Source organism: Herpailurus yagouaroundi, unplaced genomic scaffold (assembly GCF_014898765.1).
Source record: "Herpailurus yagouaroundi ecotype Mexico unplaced genomic scaffold, PumYag 28, whole genome shotgun sequence".
Taxonomy (NCBI): domain Eukaryota; kingdom Metazoa; phylum Chordata; class Mammalia; order Carnivora; family Felidae; genus Herpailurus; species Herpailurus yagouaroundi.
The window spans coordinates 4,528,053-4,554,770 of NW_024412376.1; the positions used below are offsets into that span (position 1 = coordinate 4,528,053).

General features: G+C 33.7%; 1 protein-coding gene across 7 annotated transcripts in view; it reads left to right on the forward strand.

The window, feature by feature from the left end:
* Nucleotides 1-25,188, forward strand: part of LOC121015688 (A disintegrin and metallopeptidase domain 3-like) — a 127,441-nt gene extending 102,253 nt beyond the window's left edge. For all 7 annotated transcript variants that reach the window (XM_040452964.1, XM_040452915.1, XM_040453192.1 and 4 more), the window contains 7 exons: nucleotides 1,642-1,732; nucleotides 1,995-2,184; nucleotides 8,444-8,530; nucleotides 11,292-11,406; nucleotides 19,302-19,464; nucleotides 21,845-21,895; nucleotides 25,092-25,188. In XM_040452964.1, the coding sequence (XP_040308898.1) occupies nucleotides 1,642-1,732; nucleotides 1,995-2,184; nucleotides 8,444-8,530; nucleotides 11,292-11,406; nucleotides 19,302-19,464; nucleotides 21,845-21,887 (689 nt within the window). In that variant the 3' untranslated portion in view covers nucleotides 21,888-21,895; nucleotides 25,092-25,188. The remainder of the gene's footprint in view (nucleotides 1-1,641; nucleotides 1,733-1,994; nucleotides 2,185-8,443; nucleotides 8,531-11,291; nucleotides 11,407-19,301; nucleotides 19,465-21,844; nucleotides 21,896-25,091) is intronic.
* The last annotated feature ends 1,530 nt before the right edge of the window (nucleotides 25,189-26,718 follow it).

Sequence of the window (26,718 nt, forward strand, 5' to 3'; positions counted from 1 at the left end):
TACCAACACTACAGGAACTGAGGTCCCACAAAACATGTGGGTCAGTTGACTAGGTGTTGTTGGAGTTTTCACTGGTCTTCTGGAGGAGGGGGCCCACAGCACTGGGACTGAGGCAAGCATGACTGGGAAGGGCTGATCCACTGAAGCACAGGAGGTTTGGGCTTAGGTAGCAAATGGTGGCACCATTGCTGTTTCCTGCAGGTGGCCCTGTGTTTATGGTGGGGGCTGGGGGAGGAAAATGGCAACGTCTAGCTCCTTTGTTCCTGGAGGCATTTCCCCATGATCCTTGCCTTCCCAGACCATGCTCTAAGATGAATAGATCACTCTCCCTCCTGTCTGTCCCTGGCAGTTTTCAGACTGCTGCTTCCCTGTTGTATCTCTGCTGGCTGTTTGTCCTGCTGTCCAATACTAGGTACTCAGCTTCCTAATGCCCTCTGGGTTCAACCAGAGCCTAGCCACTGAGTTTTAAAATTCTGGGCTTTACAAGGGATACAGGAGTGCTGATGCATAGGGGCGCTTGTACCCCAATGTTTATAGCAGCACTCTCAACAATAGCCAAATTGTGGAAAGAGCCGAAATGTCCATCAACTGATGAATGGATAAAGAAATTGTGGTTTATATACACAATGGAGTACTACGTGGCAATGAGAAAGAATGAAATATGGCCCATTGTAGCAACGTGTATGGAACTGGAGAGTGTGATGCTAAGTGAAATAAGCCATACAGAGAAAGACAGATACCATATGTTTTCACTCTTATGTGGATCCTGAGAAACTTAACAGAAACCCATGGGGGAGGGGAAGGGGGAAAAAAAAGAGGTTAGAGTGGGAGAGAGCCAAAGCATAAGAGACTCTTAAAAACTGAGAACAAACTGAGGGTTGATGGGGGGTGGGAAGGAGGGGAGAGTGGGTGATGAGTATTGAGGAGGGCACCTTTTGGGATGAGCACTGGATGTTGTATGCAAACCAATTTGACAATAAATTGCATATATTGAAAATAAAATATATATATATATATGTTTGAAAAAATAAAATAAAATAAAATAAAATAAAATAAAATAAAATAAAATAAAATTCTGGGTTTTAAGTCTTGCTGGTTGTAAGAATTCACAAAATTTGGCCCTCTTGCTTTCAAAACCAGATATCATGGGATTTGTCTTTCCTGTGTAGGCTCCTCAGTGGTTCATTTTCAAACTATATTTTTCTAAAGTCAGTAATCCACCCTGTAACCATGATAAAAGGTATTGTTTGTGTAAATTCAAATTTGAAAATAAAATTACAAATCAAAACAACTTTGAACTATGCCAACAGGTAGATAGATCTAATAATTATAGGATAAAAAGAATAAGATATTAGTCAAATTTCAGGTAATTGATAGAAAATGAGTAGAATATTAGAATTATAGATAAGAGAGTAATGATGGTTTGATTTCTTAGTCATTGCTTCAGTATGATAGCAATTTTCCTATTCTCTAGTGGGAGTTTTTAATGGTTCTTCTTGTGTAGCCAGTAGATGATACCAAAAATTTATAGTACCTGACACTGGGCATTGCTGTTGTCTAGATGTCTCTATATTAATTTACCACAGTTTTAGCTTTTAATGTTTTAAAGATGAGTAATTGGAACTTTATTTATATTTTCAGTTGCAAAGGGTTCTACTTCTCTATGTACACAAGAAGTGAATCTTCAGGAAGATGATTTTGGAAACTGTGGACGAAAGTATTGTAATTTTAAGTGTGTATTTAGAAAATTATAAATTTTCCAATTTTGTTTGTGTGTTTGTACTGCAAAGAGTTGCTTAATGCAAATGAGAGGTGAATGTATTATATACAGATAAATATTTATGTTGCACTTCTTAAGATTGTTTATATTCTGAATAGCTTGGTGCTATGATCCAGTAACATTTTCAATTACCCTCATATTTGAACTATTATTTCCCTAATATTTTTTGTCCTTAAGTGACATATGGATAATTGTTTCTTCCTTATATTGCCAGGGATATCCTTTGTGGAAAGATAGTTTGTCATTGGACACGTTTAGAAGTAATACCATTTAAAAAATTTGATGTTCAATATACTTACATGGAAGGCCATGTGTGTATCTCCGCATATTTAAGAATACCAACAGCACATGTAACAGATGATATTACGTATACAGCGAATGGCACTATGTGTGGTCCAAATATGGTAAATAAAAATTTGACTTGATTATATATACGGTGTGTGGATGTCTATGTGCGTGTGTGTGTGTGTGTGTGAGTGCACATGTGCACACACATGAGAGAGACAAAGACCTTAACATTTTTTTTATAATTAATATTACAAATTTTGGTTCCTACATAATGATCTTAAGATTTAAAGTTTAGGATTTCTATTGGTCAAAGGAGCACTTGCTTCACTATCATTTTGTTTATTATGAATTTTGCTATAGATATTAGAACTTATTTTCTCACACTGCAGAATATTAGCCTCTTCATTAGGCCAGGATCTGGTCTGCAAAAATTTATATAAATAACAAAAAAGAATCAAATAATACACCAAAAAGTAGGTTAAAAGAACCTGAATAATAAGAAAAACAAAGAAATCAAAAAAAGCAAAGTATTTAGTACTGCTATAATTGACAAGAATAATTGATTGGTTGTAATGAAAGTAAAACAGGTATTTGCTCATTAGCCAACTTCCCTAATTCTTCTTCCAAAAGCATAATACTTATTAAAAATTTGGCCCTCTCACAAGACATAATAATAAAATGGGTCTCAAGCTTTGTTTTTATTTTTCTTAAACAGCTTAAGAAACAATAAATGATTTGTGTGTGTCCTTTGTACCATTGAAATATTCGTTAACTAAGGTAAAACATTACTCAAGTATCTCATGTTGAAATTTAGATACTTAACATTGAGATGAAATATTTTAAGAAATGAAAAATTGAGGAAAATGGAAATGAATATTAAATTTATGTCAAAATTAGAAAACTTATTCTTACATAAAAATAATAAAATAATTACAAATGAACACACTGGTGCTGACTACCTTATAAAGTAACATGTCATCCCTTTAAAGATCACTTAAGACAAACTGAAAAAATGTTTACTATAAATGTGAGAGATTAAGTACATAAATTTATCAGCTAATTTAATCATTAATTGATTGGAAAAATCATTCTAATGGCATAAAGGTGGTATAATACACAAAAATAATTTGGTCTTTTTCCCTGATTTTCTGGTACAAGAGCTCCTAAACCCCTTGGAATTTCCCTAGTGATAATGAATGCTTTTTGTTAATCATAAAGAGCTTCTTCCAATCAAACTGAATTTATGCTAATGAAGTGACAGGATGGGGTCTCTAGATAGCTGTATGATGGAGCTGATCACCAATAAGACCAAGAGATTAGAGGGCTGGAACTTTTAGCCTCATCACAACCTTTGGGAAGGGAAGTGGTGTAACTGGAGATTGAACACTGTAAAAACTTTTGAACAGTGAGATTCGGTGTGCTTCTAGCTTGAAGTAAATAAAGTAAGTGAACATCCAGTTATTGTTTTTTCTAATCAGTTAGGAGTTGAAAATAATAACTGATGATGGGAAGCATAACTTATCATCCTAAAACAAGTATAAATTAGCATATACTATCCGGAAAGTGATTTAGAAATGTGTATAATGTCAAAATATATTATTAGACATTTTTATTGGTTTTTAAAAATTATTTGTTACTATTTTTAATTGACATATAATTGAAATATAACATTAACTTAGTTTCAGATGTACAACATAGTGGTTCAATATTTATACATATTGTGAAATGACCACCAAAAGAAATCTGGTTAACATCCATTACTGTACATAGTTATGAATTTTTTTTCATGATGAGAACTTTCAAGACTTACTCTATTAGCAAGTTTCAAATATGCAATACAGTGTTATTAATTGCAGTCACCATAGTATTGTAACCTCCATGACTTATTTATTTACAAACTGTAATTTTGACCCTGTTTGTAATTTTTGACCCTGTTTACCCATTTTACCCACTTTCCCCAACTCTCACCATTGGCAGCCACCAATCCATTCCTTGCATCAAAGACCTTGGGTTTTGTTGTTTTTGTTGTTTAAATTACACATACACATAAGGTCACACAGTATTTGTCTTTCTCTGACTTATATCAATCAGCTAATGTTCTCAAGTTCCGTTCAAGTTGGCACAAATGGCAAGATTTAATTCCTTTTTATGGATGAATAATATTCCTTTGTGTATATTTGCTACATTTCCTTTATCCATTCATTCATCAGTGAACATTTAGATTGCTTACATATCTTAGCTAATCTAAATAATGCCGCAGTGAACATGAAGGTACACATATATTTTTGAGTTACATGTTTTAATTTACTTTGATAAATACTCAGAAGTGGAATTGCTGGATCATGTGATGTTTCTATTTTTAATTTTTGTAACAACATCCATAATATTTTCCATAGTGGCTGCAATGGTTTACATTTCCACCAATAATGCACCAGGGTTCCATTTTCTCTACATCTTTGCAAACATTTTCTATTGCTTTTTGTCATGATAAAAGCCATTCTAAGATCCTAGGAGAATAAGAGAAAGATTTTAAGGATGGAAAAGTATTTCAGGGAGTAATGCTTGGAATGCTTCCAAATTTGGCAAAAGGTGTAAACACACAGATGCAAAAAATTGAAACAACATCATGTAGGATGAAGCCAGTGAGATCCACAGTAGGATGTAGCATAATCAAACTGACAAAGACCAAGAAAAAGAATCTTAAAAGTAGTGATAGTGAAATTACATGTACAGGAAAAAATACAATTACAATGATAACAATTGAAATAAAACAGTATAGGAATAAGACATGCAAATACCACAGAAGATTGCTATGCTAGTTTGTTCCAACCAGCTTGTATGTAAAGCTTTTAAGCTTTACAGATCAATTCACTCATCTCTCCAGCAGTGATTCTTTGCCTGGGAAGTCTGATCATAAGCCTATGCCCAACTGGCTAATGTCCCCATGGAGGGAAAACAAAGAAAGGAATGAGGAAGGAGGGGGAGGGGAAGGGAGGCAATGCGAGGGGAAGGGAGGGGAAGGGAAGGGAAGGGTAGGGCAGAAGGAAGACTGATTTTTCCTACTTGGTTCAGTAGAAGCTGGCATGACTTTTTACTCCCACACCATTTTTAACTCAAAAACAAAAACAAAAACAAAAAACAAAAAACGAATCGGCAGCCTTTTCCATGTGACAAGGCTTTGTCACATGACAGCCTTCATTTCAGAAACTGGCTTTTAGGCCATGATACTTCCAGTAGTTTATTTTTTTATTTAAAAAATTTTTACATTTATATCTTTATTTTGAGAGAGAGAGAGAGAGAGCATGAGTGGGGTAGCGACAGAGAGAGAGGGAGAGAGAATTCCAAGGAGGCTCCATGCTGACATAGCACAGAGCCTGATGCAGGGCTCAAACTCACAAACTGTGAGATCGTGATCTGAGCTGAAATCATGACCTGAGCCAAAATCAAGAGTCAGATGCTTACCCGACTGAGCCATCCAGACACCCTATACTTCCAGTAGTTTAATTGGATAGGAACTCTTCCAGAGGACAGACCACTTGAAACGTCGAAATTCTACAGTGACCATTAATTCAGTTGCTTTTGGAAACAAAATACCTTTTGAAATAATCTCCCTTGGGATAAAAGTGTTGTGTTGACTGCATTTTGTAATTGAGAGAAAGGAGAGATGAGTAGTGAATATGAGAGCTAACTACTTCTGTAGTTTTGTGGACAGACTTCCATTGAAAATTCTGCATTTTAGCCACCCTTCCCTACCTGCCTTTTTGGCTCTTCTTCCTCTGCTTTTCCTTCTTACTCAGGCTGCAGCTCCTCCAGAGCATTCGAAGTTGATCAACCAGGCTCTCTCTTTTACCATTGTATTTGATGATGTTGCTTCCTCGCCTCATTTTATCCATTAGTGGACTTCATTTTATTTCAAAATCCCAGGAAGTTCTTAAATCTTTTATCTTCCAATTGCCTCTTTCTGATGATCCTTTATTTGCATTAATTAGGAAAAGGGGAGCTATTTTGAGTGCCGTATCTGTGAATTTAAACTGGAATTTTCCTGTGGTTATTTTAAAAATTCATCAAAGTTATACTGTATTTTCATGTGTAATTCTCTCTTGTTTAGTTGATTTCAGAGTGGTTGGAAAGGAAAGATTTCTTTACTTTTCCCTCACTAAAGGTGGGTCCTTTGTAAAAATTATCTTCTTTTTGAAGTTTATTTATTTATTTTGAGAGAGACAGAGACAGCATGAGTGGGAGAGGGGCAGAGAGAGAGAATCCCAGCCAGGCCTCTCCCTGTCAGCAGAGAGCCAAACAGGGGCTCGAACCCATGAAGCTGTGAGATGCATGACCTGAGCTGAAACCAAAAGTCGGATGCTTAACTGATTAAGCCATCCAGGTGCCCCTGTAAAAATTATCTTGATAGATAGCAAGAGAAGGAGGGAGAGAGGGGAGATTTTATTTCTTATTTTTTTATTAACAGGAAGAAAAATATATCTCCTTATTAATCATAATGAAGGTATAAATAAAACACTCATACATTTAATACTGTTATATAGTGGGTGAAGAGTATACTGCATGGAGATAGGCATATTCCAGCAATGCAAATTTGCTTAATATTGGATATGATAGAAAGCTTTTTAATTTTTTAATTTATAAGACTTAGAACAGGGGAAATTATTCTAGTTCACGTACGTAGGCCAGGGAAGATGAACATATCTCAACACATTCATTTCAAACTTGAAAAGAAGTATGTTTGGGGCATTTGTCCAAAATTAGATAAGGTAATCAATGAATAAATGAATAAAATTAACTCCTTTTATCTTACTCATACCTGGGACTATACAAAAATATGCTTACATGTAATTCACATTTCTCTTTAGGAAATATGTATTTACTTATGTTGTTTTTATGTGTTGCTTTTTTTTTTCTTTGAAACATGGTATGACTGCTTCTGGGACACCGTGTATCTTGTTCAAGGAAGGAATCCTGTATATTAGCTTATATTCAAAACATATCCCAACCACTGCCCAGGCCTAACTACTTTTGTAATGTCTCTTGCTTTTGCTGTCATTACAAAAGAGCCAGCTGCAAATTGACCCTTTTACCTGCAGGAAATTATATTAGAAGCATAGGTCTTAACTTTTCCAGCTTATTTTTCCCCTAAAGACAGCCCAGGGAAATATGACTAGTTATTATTGCCTCAATGACAATGTTTAAGGAGCCTAGAATGAAAATGATTTTGTGCACAGGTAATGCTGGTTTGTCCAAAATTTTTGTTATTCTTGCTGGCTTCATCAGAGCACTTCCAGTTACTGAACAAGCTGATATTCTTTCCTTTATGATGATGATTGGTTAATGGTGATAGGAAATAATGATTTTTAAGACTATTCATCATATAATATATATTCTATCAGATAACCTGAGAAAAGCCAACAGAAATTTTTACAGACTTCCCTAAAGATATTCAAATTAAATTGAAATTTGGGTAAAGCAATATTAACATAGAGCTTACATAAAAATCAGGTCAAATAAACAATAATTAAAATACTTTCTGTGTTTAGTGATCATTTACTATGTACCAGATACTACTTTTATTCCTTTATGTCTAACAAATTATTTCATCCTTATAACCTACACTTTTATAAAATTTGGGTATAATTGCTGTTCCAAATTCAAAGATGGATAAACAGAGATATGGAGGGATTAAATTACTTGCTCTAGGTCACACTGCTAATTTGAAAGATAAGAGACAGTATCATTAAAGTTGGAAAAAATATAAAAATGACAGGAACACTGCTATTTAGCATTGATCAATATGTCGCTCTGTGACGAAAGTAGTTCTTGCACTGAATATTGCATTTGTCAATAATTTGTGCTTGAACTTAGAAGAGTAGATTTATTCTCATCAAATCTAAAATGTGGATAAAAATATTTCCTTTGAGTGTGTATTAGTGTATATTATAAAAATATATAGAAAGTACAAAGACAGATCCTAGCTTATTAAAAATGGTCAGTTACAAGGTGGCTATTTTTATTCTTATAATAATTCGTATCAATAAGCTCACAGCTGTACTCATGGGAAAAAAATAGTATCTCATTCTCTAAATTTTATATGTGGTAAAGTAATAGCATACCATTTGGACTCCCAAGTTCTTCTTTTAGAATGAGTAGATCTCATGAAATTCCAAATCATGTTATTTATGATATATAAACATACATGTATAATAATATATAATATAATATATATAATATAATATAATAATATAAATATATAGTATATGAAGGATAAATATAAAGTATATTGTGCATTAAATTTTTGTACAAAGTACAATCGCTCGATTCATGGCTTTACATTTAAAATTTTTGTTGTTGGCTGTTTTAACATTTTAGTTTTGTGACGGGGGACGGTGCACTCCTAAGGATTCATACTCAAAGAGAATAAATTGTGACTCAGTTACAAATTGCAGTGGACATGGGGTATGTAATGGTTATTTCATTTCTACATATAGTTATTTTAGTTCACGTCAATAATATTTTCCAAGATAATATGGTTCAGAATTATTTGACATAGAAATTATGTTGAAAACTTTCAGTTAAATAAGGAAATTGTATTCCATTATTTATACATATGTACATGATTTATGTGCTATTGTTTTAGGCCTCATGAGCTTTGAACTTTGTACAGAAATGCAATATGAAGTGTAATCTATTATAATTTATATCAAGATTATGATACTTAGGAAATGAATTTATTAAGGATTATTCATACATATTTATACATACATGTAAATATGCTTATGGTTGAGTGTATGTGTACTGATATATATTTAGACACACAATATATTTATATCAAAATATTATGATCTAATATTTTTGTGAGAGCAGAGTTTCTTGTCTATTCAGATCTCTTTCATCCTTTAGTGACTTCAATTTATTTCCCTGTATGTCCTCCATACTATATTTGAAAAGTCCTTCACTGATGGACTTTTGGATGTTAAATTTTAACTTAACTATTATAAGTAGTGGGACAATGGACATCGGGTACAGTAACCTTTGCACATTCATCTGACTTCTTGTTAAATTTTTAATGAAATATTATTGGCCACATTGATGTACTATTTAAATTTTTATAAATAGTATATTGTGTTTAACGCATATCATACCAATTTTTGCTCTCTCCTATCAGGTATAAAAATATGCATTTCCTCAAATTCTGGCCAGACTAGCATCTCAGTTTTTGTAAATCACTTTTAACATGCTAAATCCATTGTTAATTTGTATTTACCTAATGATACGGTTTTTAAGCATGTATGTATAGTCGTATTTTCCATTTGCATTTTAATTTGTTCATCCACTGTGAAATTATCTACTAGGGAATAGAAATTTTGTAGTTTGTTTTTTTGAACATAAATTTGGCTTTAATTTTGTGGCTAGTGTCTCCTGCCATATTGATGCTTCACATTTTATATAATAATCCAGGAATAAAGTGACCTGCCTGCGTGTCTTATATCAAAAATTTCTCCCAAATCACTTACATGTCCTATTATTTTTTTTTATTTTTATTTTTTCAACGTTTATTTATTTTTGGGACAGAGAGAGACAGAGCATAAACGGGGGAGGGGCAGAGAGAGAGGGAGACACAGAATCGGAAACAGGCTCCAGGCTCTGAGCCATCAGCCCAGAGCCCGACGCGGGGCTCGAACTCACGGACCGCGAGATCGTGACCTGGCTGAAGTCAGACGCCTAACCGACTGCGCCACCCAGGCGCCCCACATGTCCTATTATTAACAGTTTCTTTTCTATTTCTATCCTTTCTTATTTAATTTTAATTTAATTTCTTATTAATTTTTTCTATGAACCTACTGCTTCTGACCCTTCTTTCAATTACATGTATAGGTATTTTCTAACCTTCCTATTTCTAACAAAATACATTTAGGTATCTGTGTCTCATTAAGGAAGCTTCTCCTTTTGTTTTTTTCCCCATGTTTTGGAAAAGTTTGTTTTTATAACCACTATTTTTAAACCTAGCACAATTCAAAATAAATATTAACTTCTATTTTATAATTTTTTAATTGAAATATGTTGACAAACAATGTTACATTAGTTTCAGGTGTAGAATATAGTGATTCAACAACTCTGTATTATGATATGCTCGCCACAAATGTAGCTATCATTTGCTATTACAGTATCATTGAATATATTCCCTCTGCTGTACCTATTAGCCCCATGACTTGTTCATTCTATAACTGGAAGCCTATATCTCCCACTCCTCTTTACACATTTTGCCCATTACCCCCACCTGTTCCCCTTTATGGCAACCACCAGTTCTCTGTATTTACAGATTTAATCCTGCTTTTTTGTTTATTCATTTATTTTTTTTAGATTCCACATAGGAATGAAATCATATGGTATTTGTCTTTCTTAGTCTGACTTATTTCAGTTAGCACAATATCTTCTAGGTCCATCCAACTTGTCACAAATGGGAAGATCTCTTCTTTTTTATGGCTGTGTAACACTCCATTGTTTAGATATACTGCATATTTATCCATTCGTCTACTGATAGCCATTTAGGTTGCTTCCATATCTTTGCTAGTGTAAATAATGCTGCAATAACCAAAAGAGTGCAATATACTAATTAGTGATTTTGTTTTCATTGGGTGAATACTCAGTAGTAGAATTACTGGATTGTATGATAGTTCTATTTTTAATTTTGGGGGAAACTCCATACTGTTTTTGACAGTGGCTGCACTAATTTACATTCTCACCAACAGTGCACAATGGTTCCCTTTTCTCCACATTCTCACCAACACTTGTTTTTTTCTTTCTTTCTTTCTTTCTTTCTTTCTTTCTTTCTTTATTATTTATTTATTATTGTTTTGATACTAGCCATTCTGACTGTTGTGAGGTTATATCTCATTGTGGTTTTGATTTACATTTCACTGATGATTAGTATAATTTTTTGGTTCATAATTTGGTGCCTTTTTGGAATAACGCATTTCAGTTTTATCAAGAAGGTTATCTTTTATTTGAAAACATACGAAACAAAAGAAAATCTTAATGACATTTAAAAGGTTAATGCATGGGAATTTGTTATATTTTATTTTAAAAATATTTGCCACATTAAAATAAATATACAAATTACAATACTTTAATAATTTACATTGACTAACAGAACAATGCATTTAATTTTTATGTTGTACATAAAATGACCTTATTTTTTATTCGGTTTTGGTTTCAGGTTTGCAATAATTTGCTTCATTGTCACTGTGATGTTGGATATACTCCTCCATATTGTAAACCATCACCATTATCACCAGGAGGAAGTATTGATAATGGGTTTTGGAGTAAAGGAAGTTAGTATCCAGATGAGTGTGTTTCAAAGAGCTTCCTCCCCTTTCAGAAATGGTCTGCATCTCCACTGACTGTGTGGTTATAGAGCACCTGACATATAGATAGTGCAACGAGGAACCTAAATTTCCATTTTATTTTACTTTATTTAATTTAAATTTAAGTATCCATAGCATATGGATAGTAGATGGTACAAAACATTTAAAAAATATTTGGTGGACATTGATGAATATATATAAGTGTATTTGTTCTTTCTAAACTTCAAAATGTAAAAATCTTTGCAGTATAATTTCATTAATGTCTTTCCATCATTTGTACCTTTATACTTTATTTATATATGTCGTAAATCTGATAATAGATCATTGTTATATTGCCTTGAATATATAATGAAATTTTAAAGATTTTTAATATAAATATTTACATTTACCCATCCATTTGCAGTTATCAAGGGCTTTTCAACTCTTCCATGTGGGTCATTTTTTTCCCTCTGAAAAAACTTCCTTTTATATTTCTTTTTGTTTGTACCTTGTGGTGGCCAATTTTCTCAGCTTTTGTCTTTAAAAGTTTTATAAAAATGTCTTAATTTCCAAAGACTATTTTCACTGGAATTAAATAATTCTACGCTGAGAAGTTTTTCTTTCAGCAGTTCAAAGATGTAATCTTTTTTTTTTTTTAATTTTTTTTTTTCAACGTTTATTTATTTTTGGGACAGAGAGAGACAGAGCATGAACGGGGGAGGGGCAGAGAGAGAGGGAGACACAGAATCGGAAACAGGCTCCAGGCTCTGAGCCATCAGCCCAGAGCCTGACATGGGGCTCGAACTCACGGACCGCGAGATCGTGACCTGGCTGAAGTCGGAGGCTCAACCGACTGCGCCACCCAGGCGCCCCAAAGATGTAATCTTTGATTCTAGCTTAGATCTTCTGATGAGAATACAGTGTCATTTTTTTTTTTTTTTTTTTTTTTTTTTTTAGAGAGAGAGATTGTACTTGGAGGACAGGGGCAGAAGGAGAGAGAGAAAGAGAGAGAGAATCTTAAGCAGGCTCCATGCTGAGTGTGGAGCCCACTGTGGGGCTTGGTCCCATAACCCTGGAATCATGATCTGAGCTGAAATCAAGAGTCATATGCTCAACCAAATGAGCCACCTAGGAGCCCCTACAGTGCCATTCTTAGTATTCTTCTGATTAATGTTTTTTTAATTTTTTTATACTTCTTTTATATGTGTTTATGTTATACATTTTTATTTTACATGTTTATATGATTTTCCAGTTTCACTACAATTTATCAAGACATGTTTCTTTTTGAATTTATCCTGCTTACGTTGGCTGTGATTCTTGAATCCATAGGTTAATATGGCTTTGGAAATTTTGAAAAAAATCTTAAACCCTTGTCTCTTTTTAAATATTTTTTATTAAACATCTTTGGGTTTTAAAAAATGATACACAGTGACATTCGCGCTGTGGGATATAATTCAATGAGTATTGAAAAAAGCGCAGACTTTTGTTCCCAACACCACAGTCACAATGCACAATAGATCTTTCACCTCAATAGTTCCCACTGGCTGCTCTTTTGTATTCATGCCCCACTGCCGATTCCTGGAAACAAATTACCTGTTCTTGTCCCTATAGATTTGCCTTGTTCAGAATGTCATTTGCAGTACATATGCATTTCAGATCCATTCCTGTTGTCATAGGTCATATTCCTGTTTAAGAGTTCATTCATTTGTTTGTTTGTTTAGTTTGTTTTGTTTGTTTGTTAAGTAGGCTCCAGGCCCAATGTGGGGCATGAACTGATAACCCTGAGATCAAAAGTTGTGTGCTATACCAACTGATCCAGCCAAGGGCTCCCTAATAGCTCATTCTTTTATTGTTAAGTAGGCTTCTATATTGAAATGATGCATTCTTATTTGCTTATCCAGTCAGCCATTGAAAGGTATTTGGGTTATTTCTAGATTTGGGCAATTTTAAATAAACCTGCTATAAACATGTGCACATAGACTTTTGTGTTTACGTAAATTTTCACCGTTTGGCTGGTAAACACCAAGGAATAAGATTTCTGGGTCATTTATTAAGTGTTTAGTTTTTAGCAAGTGTATTTTTAATTTTACAAGAAATAGCTTTGGGGTGCCTGGGTGGCTCCGTTGGTTAAGCGTCCAATTTGATTTCAGCTCAGGTCATGATTTCACAACTTGTGAGTTCAGGCCTCGCATCAGGCTACGTACTGAAAGTGTGGAGCCTGTTTGGCTGGGATTCTCTCTCTCTTTCTCTCTCTGTCCCTCCTCCACACCCACACATTCTCTCTCAAAATAAATAAACTTTAAAAAAAAAAAAAGGAAAAAAATAGCGAAACTATTTTCTAACATGAATGTACCAGTTTTCCTTCCTTGCATTTATCAATGAGAGTTCCAGTTTCTCTGCATGGATGTTGAACACTTCACAAGCACTTGATGTTGTCATTTTTGTTTGGTTTGCTTTGATTTTGTTTTGCCAGTTGTAGATGTCCAATGATATCCCTCTGTGATTTTTATTTAATATGTTGAAATAATTATAGATTCACAAAGAGCTACAAAAAAATGCAGATGGAAGTCCTATGTACGCTTTATTCAGACTCTGTCAGTTTTAACGTATTTTAATACTATAGTACAGTAGCAAAACAAGGAAATGGACATTATTAAAATCACAGACCTTACTCAGATTTCACTAGTATACATCTATATAGTGTGTGTGTGTGTGTGTGTGTGTGTATGAGTGCATATGTGGGTGTTGGTATTCAGTTTCATGCAGTTCTACCACATGTTCAAGTTTGTGTAACCACCACCACAATCAAAATACAGAAGTGTATCATCACTTTATGGTTCCTAATATTACCCCTTTATATAGCTACACTGATCCCCTTTTCTGCCATTGCTAACTCCTGGTAATAGCTAAACTGCTATCTCTCTTATGTTATTTCATGAATGTTATACATACGGAATCATACAGTTTATATCTCTTGGAGATTGGCTTCTTTCTCTTCCGTAATTTCCATGAACTGCATCCAAATTGTTGCAAGTATAAATACTTCATGCCTTTTTATTGATGACTAGTGTTCTTTTGTACAGATGTATCAAACTACTGATGGATATTTGCCAATTTTTAGCTACTATGAATAGATCTCCAATGCACACGTGTGGAAAATTCTGAATGAAAGTAAAATTTGAATTCCCTGGGAAACATCCTCAAAAGTGAAATTGCTGGGTCAATAATAATCCATTTATAGATTTAAGAGCAACTGCCAAACTATTTTTCAGAGTAACTGTAACATTTGACATTCTTACCAACAGTATATGAATGACCCATTGTTTTGGCATCCTCACTAATATTTGGTGATATCACTGTTTTTTTGTTTTGTTTTTTTTTGTTTTTTGGTTTTTGGTTTTGGGTTTTTTTTAGTCATTCTATTAGGTATGTATTAATTGTAGGTTTAATTTGAACTTCCCTAATGGGTAATGATGTTGAATGTCTTTAATGTGTTTATTTGGCGTCTGTATGTTCTCTTCAGTGAAAATCTGTTCATGTCTTTGCCCATTTTCTAATTAGACTGTGTTTTTTTAAACGTTGAATTTTTAGAGGTTTTTTTGGTTGTTTTTTTTTTTTTTTTTGTTTTTTTTTTTTATAGTTTTTTTGTTTTTTTTTTTTTTTTTTTGGTTTTTTGGTTTCATAGATAGATAGATAGATAATTTGAATACATTTTTTTCCATGTCTGTAATTTGTTTTCCCTCAGACCCCAAATATTAATTCTTTTTCTGATAAAGTCTACTTCTTTTCCTTAATGGATCATGCTTTTGGTGCCAAGTGTATGAACTCTTTATCAACCTTAAGTCCCGAAGATTTTCTGCCATGACATTTCTAAAAGATGCAGTTTTGTGTTTTACATTTAAGTCCATGATCCATTTTGAGTTACATTTTGTAAAGGGTGGGAGGTTAACTTTTTGATTAACACATCTCCAATTGCTGCACCATAATTCTTTGAAAAAGCATTCACTTGTCTTTTGAATTGTTTTTGTTCCTTCATCAATAATTAATTGGAAATTTTTGTGTTAGTGTATTTCTCACTTCTCTATTATGTTCCATTTATCTATGTGTCATTTTCTTCATTGTTATACTGTTCTGATTATTGTAACTGTATGGCAATCTTTGACATTGGGAAGAGTTTTTTCCCACTTTATTCTTCTTTTTCAAAATTGTTTTGACTATTCTAGGGTCTCCTTTCTATGTACATTTCAAGATAAGCTTATCTATGTTTAAAAACTTTTTGCTGTGATCTTAATTCAAATTATGTTAAACCTATGGAACAATTTAGGAAGGTTTCATATCTTTTCTATATATTATTGACCCTTCCAATCTACAGTAACCCATGCTTATAACAGCATTATTTACAATAGCTAAATGGTAGAAATATTTAAATGTCTATCAACAGATAAATGGAGAAACAAAATGTGTCATATACATACAAATGGACTATCATTCAGCTTTAAAAAGGAATGAAATTTGGACACCTGCTACAACGTGGATGGAATACAAAGACCTTATCCTAATTAAAACAAGCCAGTCACACTAGAACAAATATTGGATGATTCTGCTTTTATGAGGCACCTAGAATAGTCAAATTCATAGAAAAAAAAAAGAGAAGTGTACTTGTCAGGGATTGGGGGAGTGAAAATGATAAATTAATATTTAAGGGTTCAGTTTGTAGGGATGAAAAAAGTTCTGGTGTTTGATGGTGGCAATGATGCACTTAAAAATGTTTAAAATTATAAACTTTATTGTGTATTTTTCCATGATAAAAATTAAATTAGGAAAAATTCCCTTTATATTACCAAAATAATACAATATTTAGAAATAATGTTATGAAGTATAAGATATGCACTGAAAGCTAAACATGCATTATTGATGGAAAGATCTGCATAAAATGTAAAGACATGCCAGGTTCATGTATTAGAAGTCTCAATATTGTTGATACAGAAATACCCCTTAAATTGATCTACAAATTCAACACAATTCTTAACAAACCCGAGCACTATTTTTTTTTTAATTTTTTTTTGCAGAAGTTGATAAGCTGATCCTAAAAGTCATTCAGAAATTTAAGGGACATGGAATGGTAAAAGAAGTCTTGAAGAAAACTTGAAGCTGAAAACATACTTTCTAATTCCAAAAGATAATCCAAAGCTAAAGTAATCAAGATGGTGTAGTAATAACCTAAAGATAAGGATAGACATTAGTTCAATGGAATAGAATAGAGAGTCCAGAAATAAAACTTCATACTTATAGTCATTCATCTTTGACAAGGATGCCAAGTCAATTCAATGGGGAAAAAATGTCTTCAGCAAATGGGAGAAGTAGATAACCACATGTAAAAGAAAGAAGTTAGATTGCTACATCACAATATTCATAAAAATTAATGGAAAATAGATCATAGATCTAAATGTAAGATTTAAACGTATAAAACACAACACACATAACTAAGGTCACTTTGTGACCTTGGCATAGGCTATGTTTTTAGAGGGCATCAAAGCACAAGTGAAGACAGAACAATAGATTGATTGAACTTCATCAAAATTAAGAACTTTTGTAGAGCAAATGATACAAACAAGAAAGTGAAACAGAATCTACCAAATGAGAGAAAATATGTGTAAATCTTATATCTCATATGGGATTTGTATCCAGAATATGTAAACAATACAAGTTCATAATAAAAAAGACTACTCAATAAAAAATAGGAAGAGATTTAAATATACACATTTCCATAAAAAAATTCAAATGGCCAATAAGACTATGAAAAAGATGCTCAACATTTTAGGAAAATGTAAGTCAAGGCCAATGAGATACTGTTTAACATTCTTTAGGATGATTATAATAAAAAATACAGGCAGGGCTCCTAGGTGGCCCAGTCATTTAAACATCTGAATCTATTTCAGCTCAGGTCAGGATCTCACAGTTTGTGAGATTGAGCCCCACATCGGGTTCTGTTGGGATTCTTTCTCTCTGCCCCTTCCCTGCTCACTCTCTATCTCTCTGTCTCTCTGTCTCTCTCTCTTTTAAAATAAAATAAACTTTTTTTTTTTTTTTTTTTTTTTTTTTTTTTAAATATAGGCAACATGAGGACGTGGATAAATTGGGATCTCCTTGGTACTCTTTTTTCAGCACTGCTCTGACTCTGGTTTCTCCTTTCCACCCTCAACCCAGTGAGAGCTGCTATCTAATTAGCTTTAGGTTGTTTCAGACTGTGTATAAGTTTATATATCTTTCCCCTTCTCTCCAGTGCTGCACCCTACAGATTCTAGCCATTACGAGTGTTGTGAATTCTTTCCTCTGCCTCCTTAACTCAGTGGTAATTCTGTATTTTATAGGACTTCAATTCTCTGTGCTGAGATCAGTAAATTGTCCATGGGTAAACTGGATTTTTATAAAATATATCATGTTTTCTTTCCTTCAGATATTATAGATTTGCATTTTTTGTTGATTTCCAGAAACCATTTCCTTCATGTATTTTGTCCTGTTTAATATTTCTATTTCTATTTCTAATTTCTGTTTCTATTTATTGTATTATAAAAAGGCTAGTTAAGCACTATTTAATGAAAAGTGTTCATCATGGCCAAACTGGAAGCCCTTTCTTCCTTAGAGTAATGGATATTGCCGAATTAATCCAATAATGATTAGGTCCAACTTCTTTAATCAGCCTTTGGAGTAACTAAGGACATGAGAAGGAAGCCCCACTTCCAATATGATAATTTTTAGTTAAGGTGAACTGATGGAGAGTTGACATTTCCTGATGGATGAGGGAGGAAAGGAGAGCTTTAAAAGGAGAGCCTAAACCCACTATATAGAGCTTAATTTTAATATTTTGTAGATATTTGTCAATTTATTTCCTATAATCCATGTAACATACTGAATTACTTTCTTTTAGGTAGATCACTTCTTAGATTCTGTCCATGTTTTGAAGTTACTGAATTTTTGTCTTTTTTTGAAAGACACTAAATTCATTTGCATTTAGTGCCATCATAGTTGTTTTAAGGGTAATTCTGATTGCTTAATTTAGCATTATGTACTTTAGTTATCTGGTTTATTTATTTTTTTTAACTGGACTAAGACTTCATAGAGTTTTCTAATTTTCTGTAATGACTTTATAACACCTAGAGGAATATTTATTTTTCTAATTAATGTAGCTAAAAATAGAACAATATCACTATATATAGCTAGTGTGGAAATTTAACCTAGTTTACAGTCATTAATTGTTTTTAAAAGTAGCCATCAGTTATGTCAGTAATTTTTTATTAAGTTAGTTAAAAAAAAAACACTTTCTTTTTGCTCTATTTTATTTAATGAAAGAACTTATTAAATAAGAAAATTAATTTAATGAATTCTAAGTAGTTCGTAGAAGAGAATGCAATAGAATAAATATATTTAATAAAACACAAAACTAAAGATTAAATATAGACATAAAGATTAAAAGTAAGTGTTGGGGCGCTTGGGTGGCTCAGTCGGTTAAGCATCCAACTTCGGCTTAGGTCATGATCTCACTGGTTCCTGAGTTAGAGCTTCTCGTTGGGCCCCGTGCTGACAGCTCAGAGCCTGGAGCCTGGTTTGGATTCTATCTCCTTCTCTCTCTGCCCCTCCCCACATGTGCTCTCTCTGTCTCTCAAAAATAAATAAATGAAAAAAGAATTTAAAAATAAATATTGTTATTGATATAGATAGATATAGATACACATACACATATGTAATTGTGGTGGATTTTGGGGAATAGTCATAGAATATAGGAAAATACATATTATTTGAATCCCTAACTTTTATAGTTAAAATTACTAATATGCTTTGAATATATGTTTTGAAAATGTTAAAAGGTACTCTCATGTTTTTAGGTGGAGATGAATACCTGTTTATAAAACAACATGTGGCTTCTCGAAAACATGGCCTCTTGTTTGGTTTCTACATTTTTCTACCTTTCCTTATTTTAATTGCCATCCTTGCTTTTAAATGGAATAAAATACAACTTTGGAACCGAGAGGGAATAGAAAATAAAGGGTAAATAAATTTATTATTGTTTATATTTAATATTAAAATATATTATGGGAAGAATCCAAATGTAATTCAGAATATTGCAAATAGGGATTCCTGGATAGTTTGTGCTACGTTTAGAAATATTGAGTCTTTGTATACACAGATTTTTTTCTAAATTTCAGTTAGTTAGGTATCTTTTATGTTATTATAGGTCCAGAGACAACTGAAGATACTCAGTTAATTCTTAGCGCATTTCAAATAGGAAACCAGGTTGACTATAATTGCTTTAGGAGAAGTTTCTACTTTCCAAGCAACCCCACTTTCCTTGAATTGACATTCATCTGTGGTAAGGAGAGTAATAGAGATAGAGAAGCAAATTTTGTAAATAGAATATGTAGAAGGTGAGAAAAATTAAAAAAAATAAGATAATGAAGAAAGAACATGGAACATGATGCATTTTACACTTAATATTGTTCGTGTATTTCTAAAAATAAAATTGAGGTACTTTCACAATTGTTTTTACTTCTTTGGTAGAGCTGAGCTTGATTAGGTCTTTTATTTTAATTAAACACAATTTATATATAACATTAGTTTCATATATATATAATATAATAATTCAATATTTGTATATATTACAAAACGATCACCACAATAAGTCTAAGTTAACATCTGTCACCATATATAGTTACAAATGTTTTCTTCTTGTGATGAGGACTTTTAAGATCTACTCTTTTAGCAAGTTTCAAATATTCAATACAGTGTTATTAATTATAGTCACCATATTATTTATTATATACCCATGACTTATTTATTTTATAATTGGAAGTTTGTACCTTTTGACCCCCTTCACACATTTTGCCTACCCTCTACCCTCATGTCTGGCAACTACTAATCTGTTCTTCTATTTCCTGTGTCTATAAGGGTTTTTTTTTCTTTCCTTTTTTTTTTAAATTTTAGATTCCACATATAAGTGAGATCATATGGTAATTGACCTTCTCTGTCTGAATTACTTCACTTAAATGCTTTTTTCTCTACTATAACACCAATATAAGCCAGAACTTTGCTTAGTGAATATTTAGGAAAATGAGAGTGCAGAAGTAAAGGTAAATAAGTGGGGCTTGTTGTTCCATGCTAAAGGAAAATGTCTCCATTTCTTGTGTAGATGGAGATAAAATAATAGAAAATTTCCACCAACACCTCTATTTCCCAAGTTAGTTAATTTTATTTCTCAACAAGTTACAGCAACAAGTTAAAGTCAATGTAGTATTCTGCATAATTTATATATGCATTTACATAATCATCAATTTGTTACAATTTATTTAAAGTCTTCTGGTGATCTTAAGAGATCTTGACAAAATCTGAATAGTTGCTAGGAGGAAACCTGATTTTTGGAAGAGAGATTATAGTAAGGGATCATGAACCATAAATAACAAAATCTAGTCGCAACAGCCTAAGTTTTAGATCAACAAGTGGCTTTAGGGCCACAAGGGTAAGAAATGATGTACAGCTGACGTCCAAAGGGATGGTAATGAATTGGACAGTCAGGAAATAGGTTATTCTTTCTATGACCCAAAGGTTTATGAGTGAAATAATCTCTTCTTGTCTCTCTATCCATTCTTCCAAAATGACTGCTCTGCTTGCACATGGTCCAGTTTACCTATCTTAATCCTTTTCAGATTTGTTTTCAAATAAAATACGAATAATCTTTCCACACCCAATGCTTCTTAGTTCATATTCTCAAGAGATACAAGAAAATAGCTGTGTAAGTGTACCTAAATTTAGCCAATGTTCTGTCTGGATTTATAATTCTGAGTTAGGTGTTCAAACTTGATCTTATCATCTGTGGGTAAGGTATTGTTGCTATGTAGTAAGAACGTGAACACAATGACATGCCTCTTCAACAGGAGTATAGGAGCCAAAGGAAAAAAAAGGAGGTTTAATGCCACAGCATGTAACAATGTAGCTGAAAGATACATAAACCTCATTAAGGACCTCAGTAATAAAAGTGAAATAGTTACTTACATAGTTATTTGATAGAATAATATAATTGAAGATATGGTAATTTAAGAATTTGAAGACTTGTGTGTAAATCGTCTTTTTTAACTTTGGAGAAGCATTATCAAACATACTACTATTTCATCCTGTCTTTCATGTAGACAAAATAGAAAAAAAGTACTAGATGGATTTAAGTTTGAAATTTTAAATGCTTAACATTCTTAAAACCTAGATCAACATTAGAAAGACCAAATGCTAGATATGTGATCACTGAGTGGGATATGGGAAGCAAAGGCGATAGTGGTACATGTGAATGGAGTAAATAGTACAAATCTAGTTTTTCTACTTTTCTTGATTTTAAGACTACGTGTTACATAACCCTAAAAGTAATGCTATTTCTTTTATGCAGATATATATCAGAAGACAGCAGTAGTAACAGCAACCGGTCATAGAATTAAAGGTGAATTGAAGGAGTCAAAGTATTTTAAATGATGTAGTTTTTTTAAATTTCTATGAAACTAAAAAATTTAATTTTTAACTATTTCATGAAATAGTTTTTTAAATTTCTAACAATACTTCCTATTCCACATTTCATCATACTGATTCTTATTTATCAATATCATATACTAAAACAAAGACCGAACTCACTTTGTAATTTTGTTTTATATTAATTTAGAAATGTTAATGTTCACTAATATTAGCCAGAGACTTATTAACCAACATTTTTGTAATGACAAATTATTTTAAAATGTTTTAAGTGTCTATTTATTTATCTTGAGAGAGAAAGAGAGAGCATATGAGCAGGGAAGGGTCAGAAAGAGGGAGACAGAGAATCCCAAGCAGGCTCTGCACTGTCAGCACAGTGCCTGACAGAGGGCTCAAATCCATGAACCATGAAATCATGACCTGAGCTAAAACCAAAAGTTGGACACTTAACTGACTGAGCCTCCCAAGTGCCCCAAGAAATTATTTTAAAGAGAATTTAAAGATGTTCTTAAAATATTTATGAGCATTTATGCATCCTGCTCCCACACTTGGGGTTCCCATTGGTAGTTACACAGATTGACTCCTGATGTTTACATTTCTTTCTCACTAAGACTCCATGGCTATTGTTATTCTCAGTTTAAAGTGAGGGAACAGGCATAAGGAATTTAATTCCCTATGTGTACAGGTTGTAGTAAGTTTGAGCCAGAGTTTCATTTAAGACAACCAGACTCTAGGGTTTAACTCTTAAGTACTCTACAATTTTGCACAGTTTGATGTATGCCTGGTAATGAGAAGGAATTTACAATCATTGAGGATCTATTAGATGCCAGGCAAAATGATAAATGCAGTGTCCCTCCAGCGTAGAAAGACAATTCTTTACTATAAGATGGGATAGTGTTTGCATCTCTCTATATTATATATATATATATATATATATATGCACACACATATACATACTTGCATATATACAGATATATCTGAATATATTCTGTATATTCTGTATATATCTATATATAATATATTCTATATATTAGGTATATATCTGTATATATTCAAATTTGTAAGTCAATACATAAAGAAATCATAATACTTGACATGTTATACCTATCACTGTGAATAAGTGGAAAAATTAAAAATTCAACCATGAGTGAAAACAAGAGTTCACTCACTTACTAATCTGCTATTCCTCCATATCTTACTTTGATGGAGAGTTAAGTCAATGGATCTCTGTTTCCCCATCTTCTGCTACGAAAGAAAACATAATTACTACCCGTTATGAAAAATAGTCTTATTTCTCAGTAGGGATAATTGGGAGATTTGGTGATGAGGGAGAAGCTGGTTTTAAATTCAATTGGTTTTAAATATAATCCAATGAGTGGGCCCTATTCAGCAAGAGATGTGTAAACAAAGAATTGGAGGATTTGCAAGTATTGACTCAGTTTAGATATTTAAAGGAGGTACTTGAACTCCCAGGTTCAGTTCACATGGGGCTTTTATTTAAATGTAAAGGATACAGTGCAGCAAGAGAGAGTGCAGGCAAGCAATGGGCACCAGAGAGATACCTCATGCACAAGGTCTCAAGGTTCCTTACTTTAAATTTTTTTTTTTATTTTTTTTTCAACGTTTTTCATTTATTTTTGGGACAGAGAGAAACAGAGCATGAACGGGGGAGGGGCAGAGAGAGAGGGAGACACAGCATCGCACCGGAAACAGGCTCCAGGCTCCGAGCCATCAGCCCAGAGCCTGACGCGGGGCTCGAACTCACGGACCGCTAGATCGTGACCTGGCTGAAGTCGGACGCTTAACCGACTGCGCCACCCAGGCGCCCCACCTTAAATTTTAAACAGCCCATTATAAATTCCACTGCCAATGTCTTGGCAAAAAGTGAAACCAAGCATCCAGGCTTTCCCAGAGATAAAGATAGAGCTTTTCCATTCCAGCTGTAAATCAACTCCTTACAGAGGCATAGAGCTGGCAGAGGTCGCCATGCGTATATCTAGGCAGGAGCTTTCCAAGCATGTGAATGATCCAATGAAGAAGTAAGTCAGGAATGTTTGATGAATAACAGTGATGTCAGTTTAGCTGGAGCAGAGTTAGTAAGGGGACTGTGGTAGTGAGTAGGTCAGACAGTAAGACCCTTGTAGGCTGTGGAGGTCTTGGGGGCTATCTGTCTTTTATTTGGAGTGAAAGGAGGAAATCATTGGAGGATTAAGGTTTCAAGCACAAGATTTCCACTTTAAAAGGCTGGTTTCTTGAAAATTGTATGGTGGCAAGAGGAGAAGTGGAGAAACCAGTTGGTGGAGAAATTACTGCAAAATGCAGGAGGAAAAGGATGGTACCTCAGACCAGGGGTAGTAAAGGTGGTTTGAGGAATAAATTTTGAAGGAGACAAACAGAATGAATTGGCAGTTTGAATATAAAGTGTAAGAAAATGTGCCTAAATAATGTTTATTGATAAAGCAGCAAGATAAGCAAGGTTAAATGTAAACACAGACCTGATTTCAAACTTCTGCTCTTACTACGTTTAAAATTTATATTAAAATCTATGTGGGTAATTGTGAACCAAGACAAGTGTCTGATATGCCATGATAAGGCATTTGTTTTCTCACACACGAGAAAATATTTCTGGTATAGTTAAAGTGTTTTTAAAGTGGTAAGGGAGGGATTCAGCATGATATGGACTGCTTTTTTACATATTTGGGGAAAAAGTCAAACTCAGTAAGAACTGGAGGCTAGTTAAAACAGCTCCATCTGTATGTATATGGGACACCTGTTGGAAAGGCACAGAGGGCTTCTTGAAATACTCTTCCTCTGAAGATAAAAATAGACAAATTAGTAGTTATTTCTTCACATATTCTAGTGTTCTTTTCCTCTCTGTTTCCTTGTTGGTGATTTTCTTTAATCCATGTGAAGTGTAGAAACTGTGTAATTAAAATGCTTCTGAATAACTACTTTTAGCATTTCCTTTCACTGTGCCTATCCCAGACAATTTAGGAACAAGAAACCTGGGCTTACAAATTTCATGAAGCACAGGCCTAGATTGTGATACCATAACCAGCATCCTATACACCAATGATTTGCTATACCTCTAGTTGCATAGTAAAATGAGATCACTTTTATTAACAATTAAAACTTAGCATTTCTCTTTTTCTATATTTGTTTTACAACAGTGACAAAACAATGTCAAAAAGCCATAGGTTGGAGAAAGGATATTACCAAGACACTCACCATTAACTGACTTGATTCAAGAAAGAAAGAAAAAAAAAATGCTATCCTCTTCTTTGGTTATGGCTCAAAGCTTTCAACTTCACAAACAAAAATAAATCCTGAGAGTGAAAGTATGCAGGCTTATGTCTATTGATTCTTCTACATGTTGTGATCCTTTATGGGAAAATAAGCAACTTTTGAACCAGAGAAGCTGTCACATTCCCAGATGTGAACATTTCTTGTTCACTGAGGACACCCACAGTCCACACTTCTCCCAATTGCCCATGATTCCCTGTCCTATCCCTTCCAAGCTTTGGGATATTGAGAGGAAATGTTGCCAGATAAGGCCAGCCCCAGAACGAACACCCAAATAGACACTAATATCCATTCCATCTCCAGGGAATTGCTCCAGCTGTGTTTCTGGTCATAGGTAACTGTTGTGTGTCCAGGTGAGAATTCTGTGGCCTCATGTAATTTGAGATCTAGGATATATCATTGTCCTTTGGGGAAGACAGACTTGCTCCTCTTCCTTCGCCGGAGCTGAGCTTTTCTGGGTAATATTTTCTTGCTTCAGGGTCCCCCTCCCCATCTCCCTCTTACTAAGATGAGTGCACTTCTGCATACCTCAAAGCGTTGTACATGGATAAGGGAGCCATCAACCTAGCTGGAATCTAATGAGAACCTACAGAGTCTCCCTCAATAAACAAGGATGCTCCTGGTTCAGGGTTGGGGGTACCTCACCACAGAGGCTAAGAGATTCCTTTTCCAAATGTCCATCAACTGATGAATGGATAAACATTGTATGAATAGTGATCTATGCATGCAATGGAATATTATTCAGCCATAAAAAGGAACGAAACACTGATACCCCTACAACATGGATGAACCTTTAAAACCATACTGCTAAGTATATAAAGCCAGCCACAAAACCCATATGTTGTTTATTTGAAATATTCAGAATGGGGACATCTATACAGGCAAAAATTATTGGTTACTTATGGCTGGGTTGTTTAGGTGGGGGATGAAGATCTGGGGTGAGGGGTAGTGATAATTAAAGGGTACAGGGTCCCTTTCAAAATGATGAAACTAAAATAGACTGTGGTGATGGCTGCACACATCTGTAAATATATGGAAAATTCTAAAAATCATTCAATTGTACACTTTAGTGGGTGATTTGTGTGGTTAAGAAACATACATATCAGGATGATTCTACCACAACTTTCCATCATCCTCAATACTACTAACTTATTTTAGGGCATTATGATAACTGGCCTACCTTATTTTTAATAAGAATTTCTAAGGATCCCAGGTATACTACCACCTAGCAGATCCAAGTTTGAAGCCTGACTGGAGTTTAACGTTGCAACTGTTGACACAATTCATCCTTGGCATAGGGTGTACTGGGATATAAGAAGATAAAAGTGAGAGATGCGTAGAGGTTGAGTTGGGTCTTAGACATGTGTGATTTAAGATTTCTCTTAGAATATTTAGTGACAATTGCATGCTCTTGTCCAGCCAAGACACATTTCCTGTTTGCCTTGCTGCCTCAGCACCAGAGTGCTAGTGCTCAGAGTAACTGTTAACAAAACA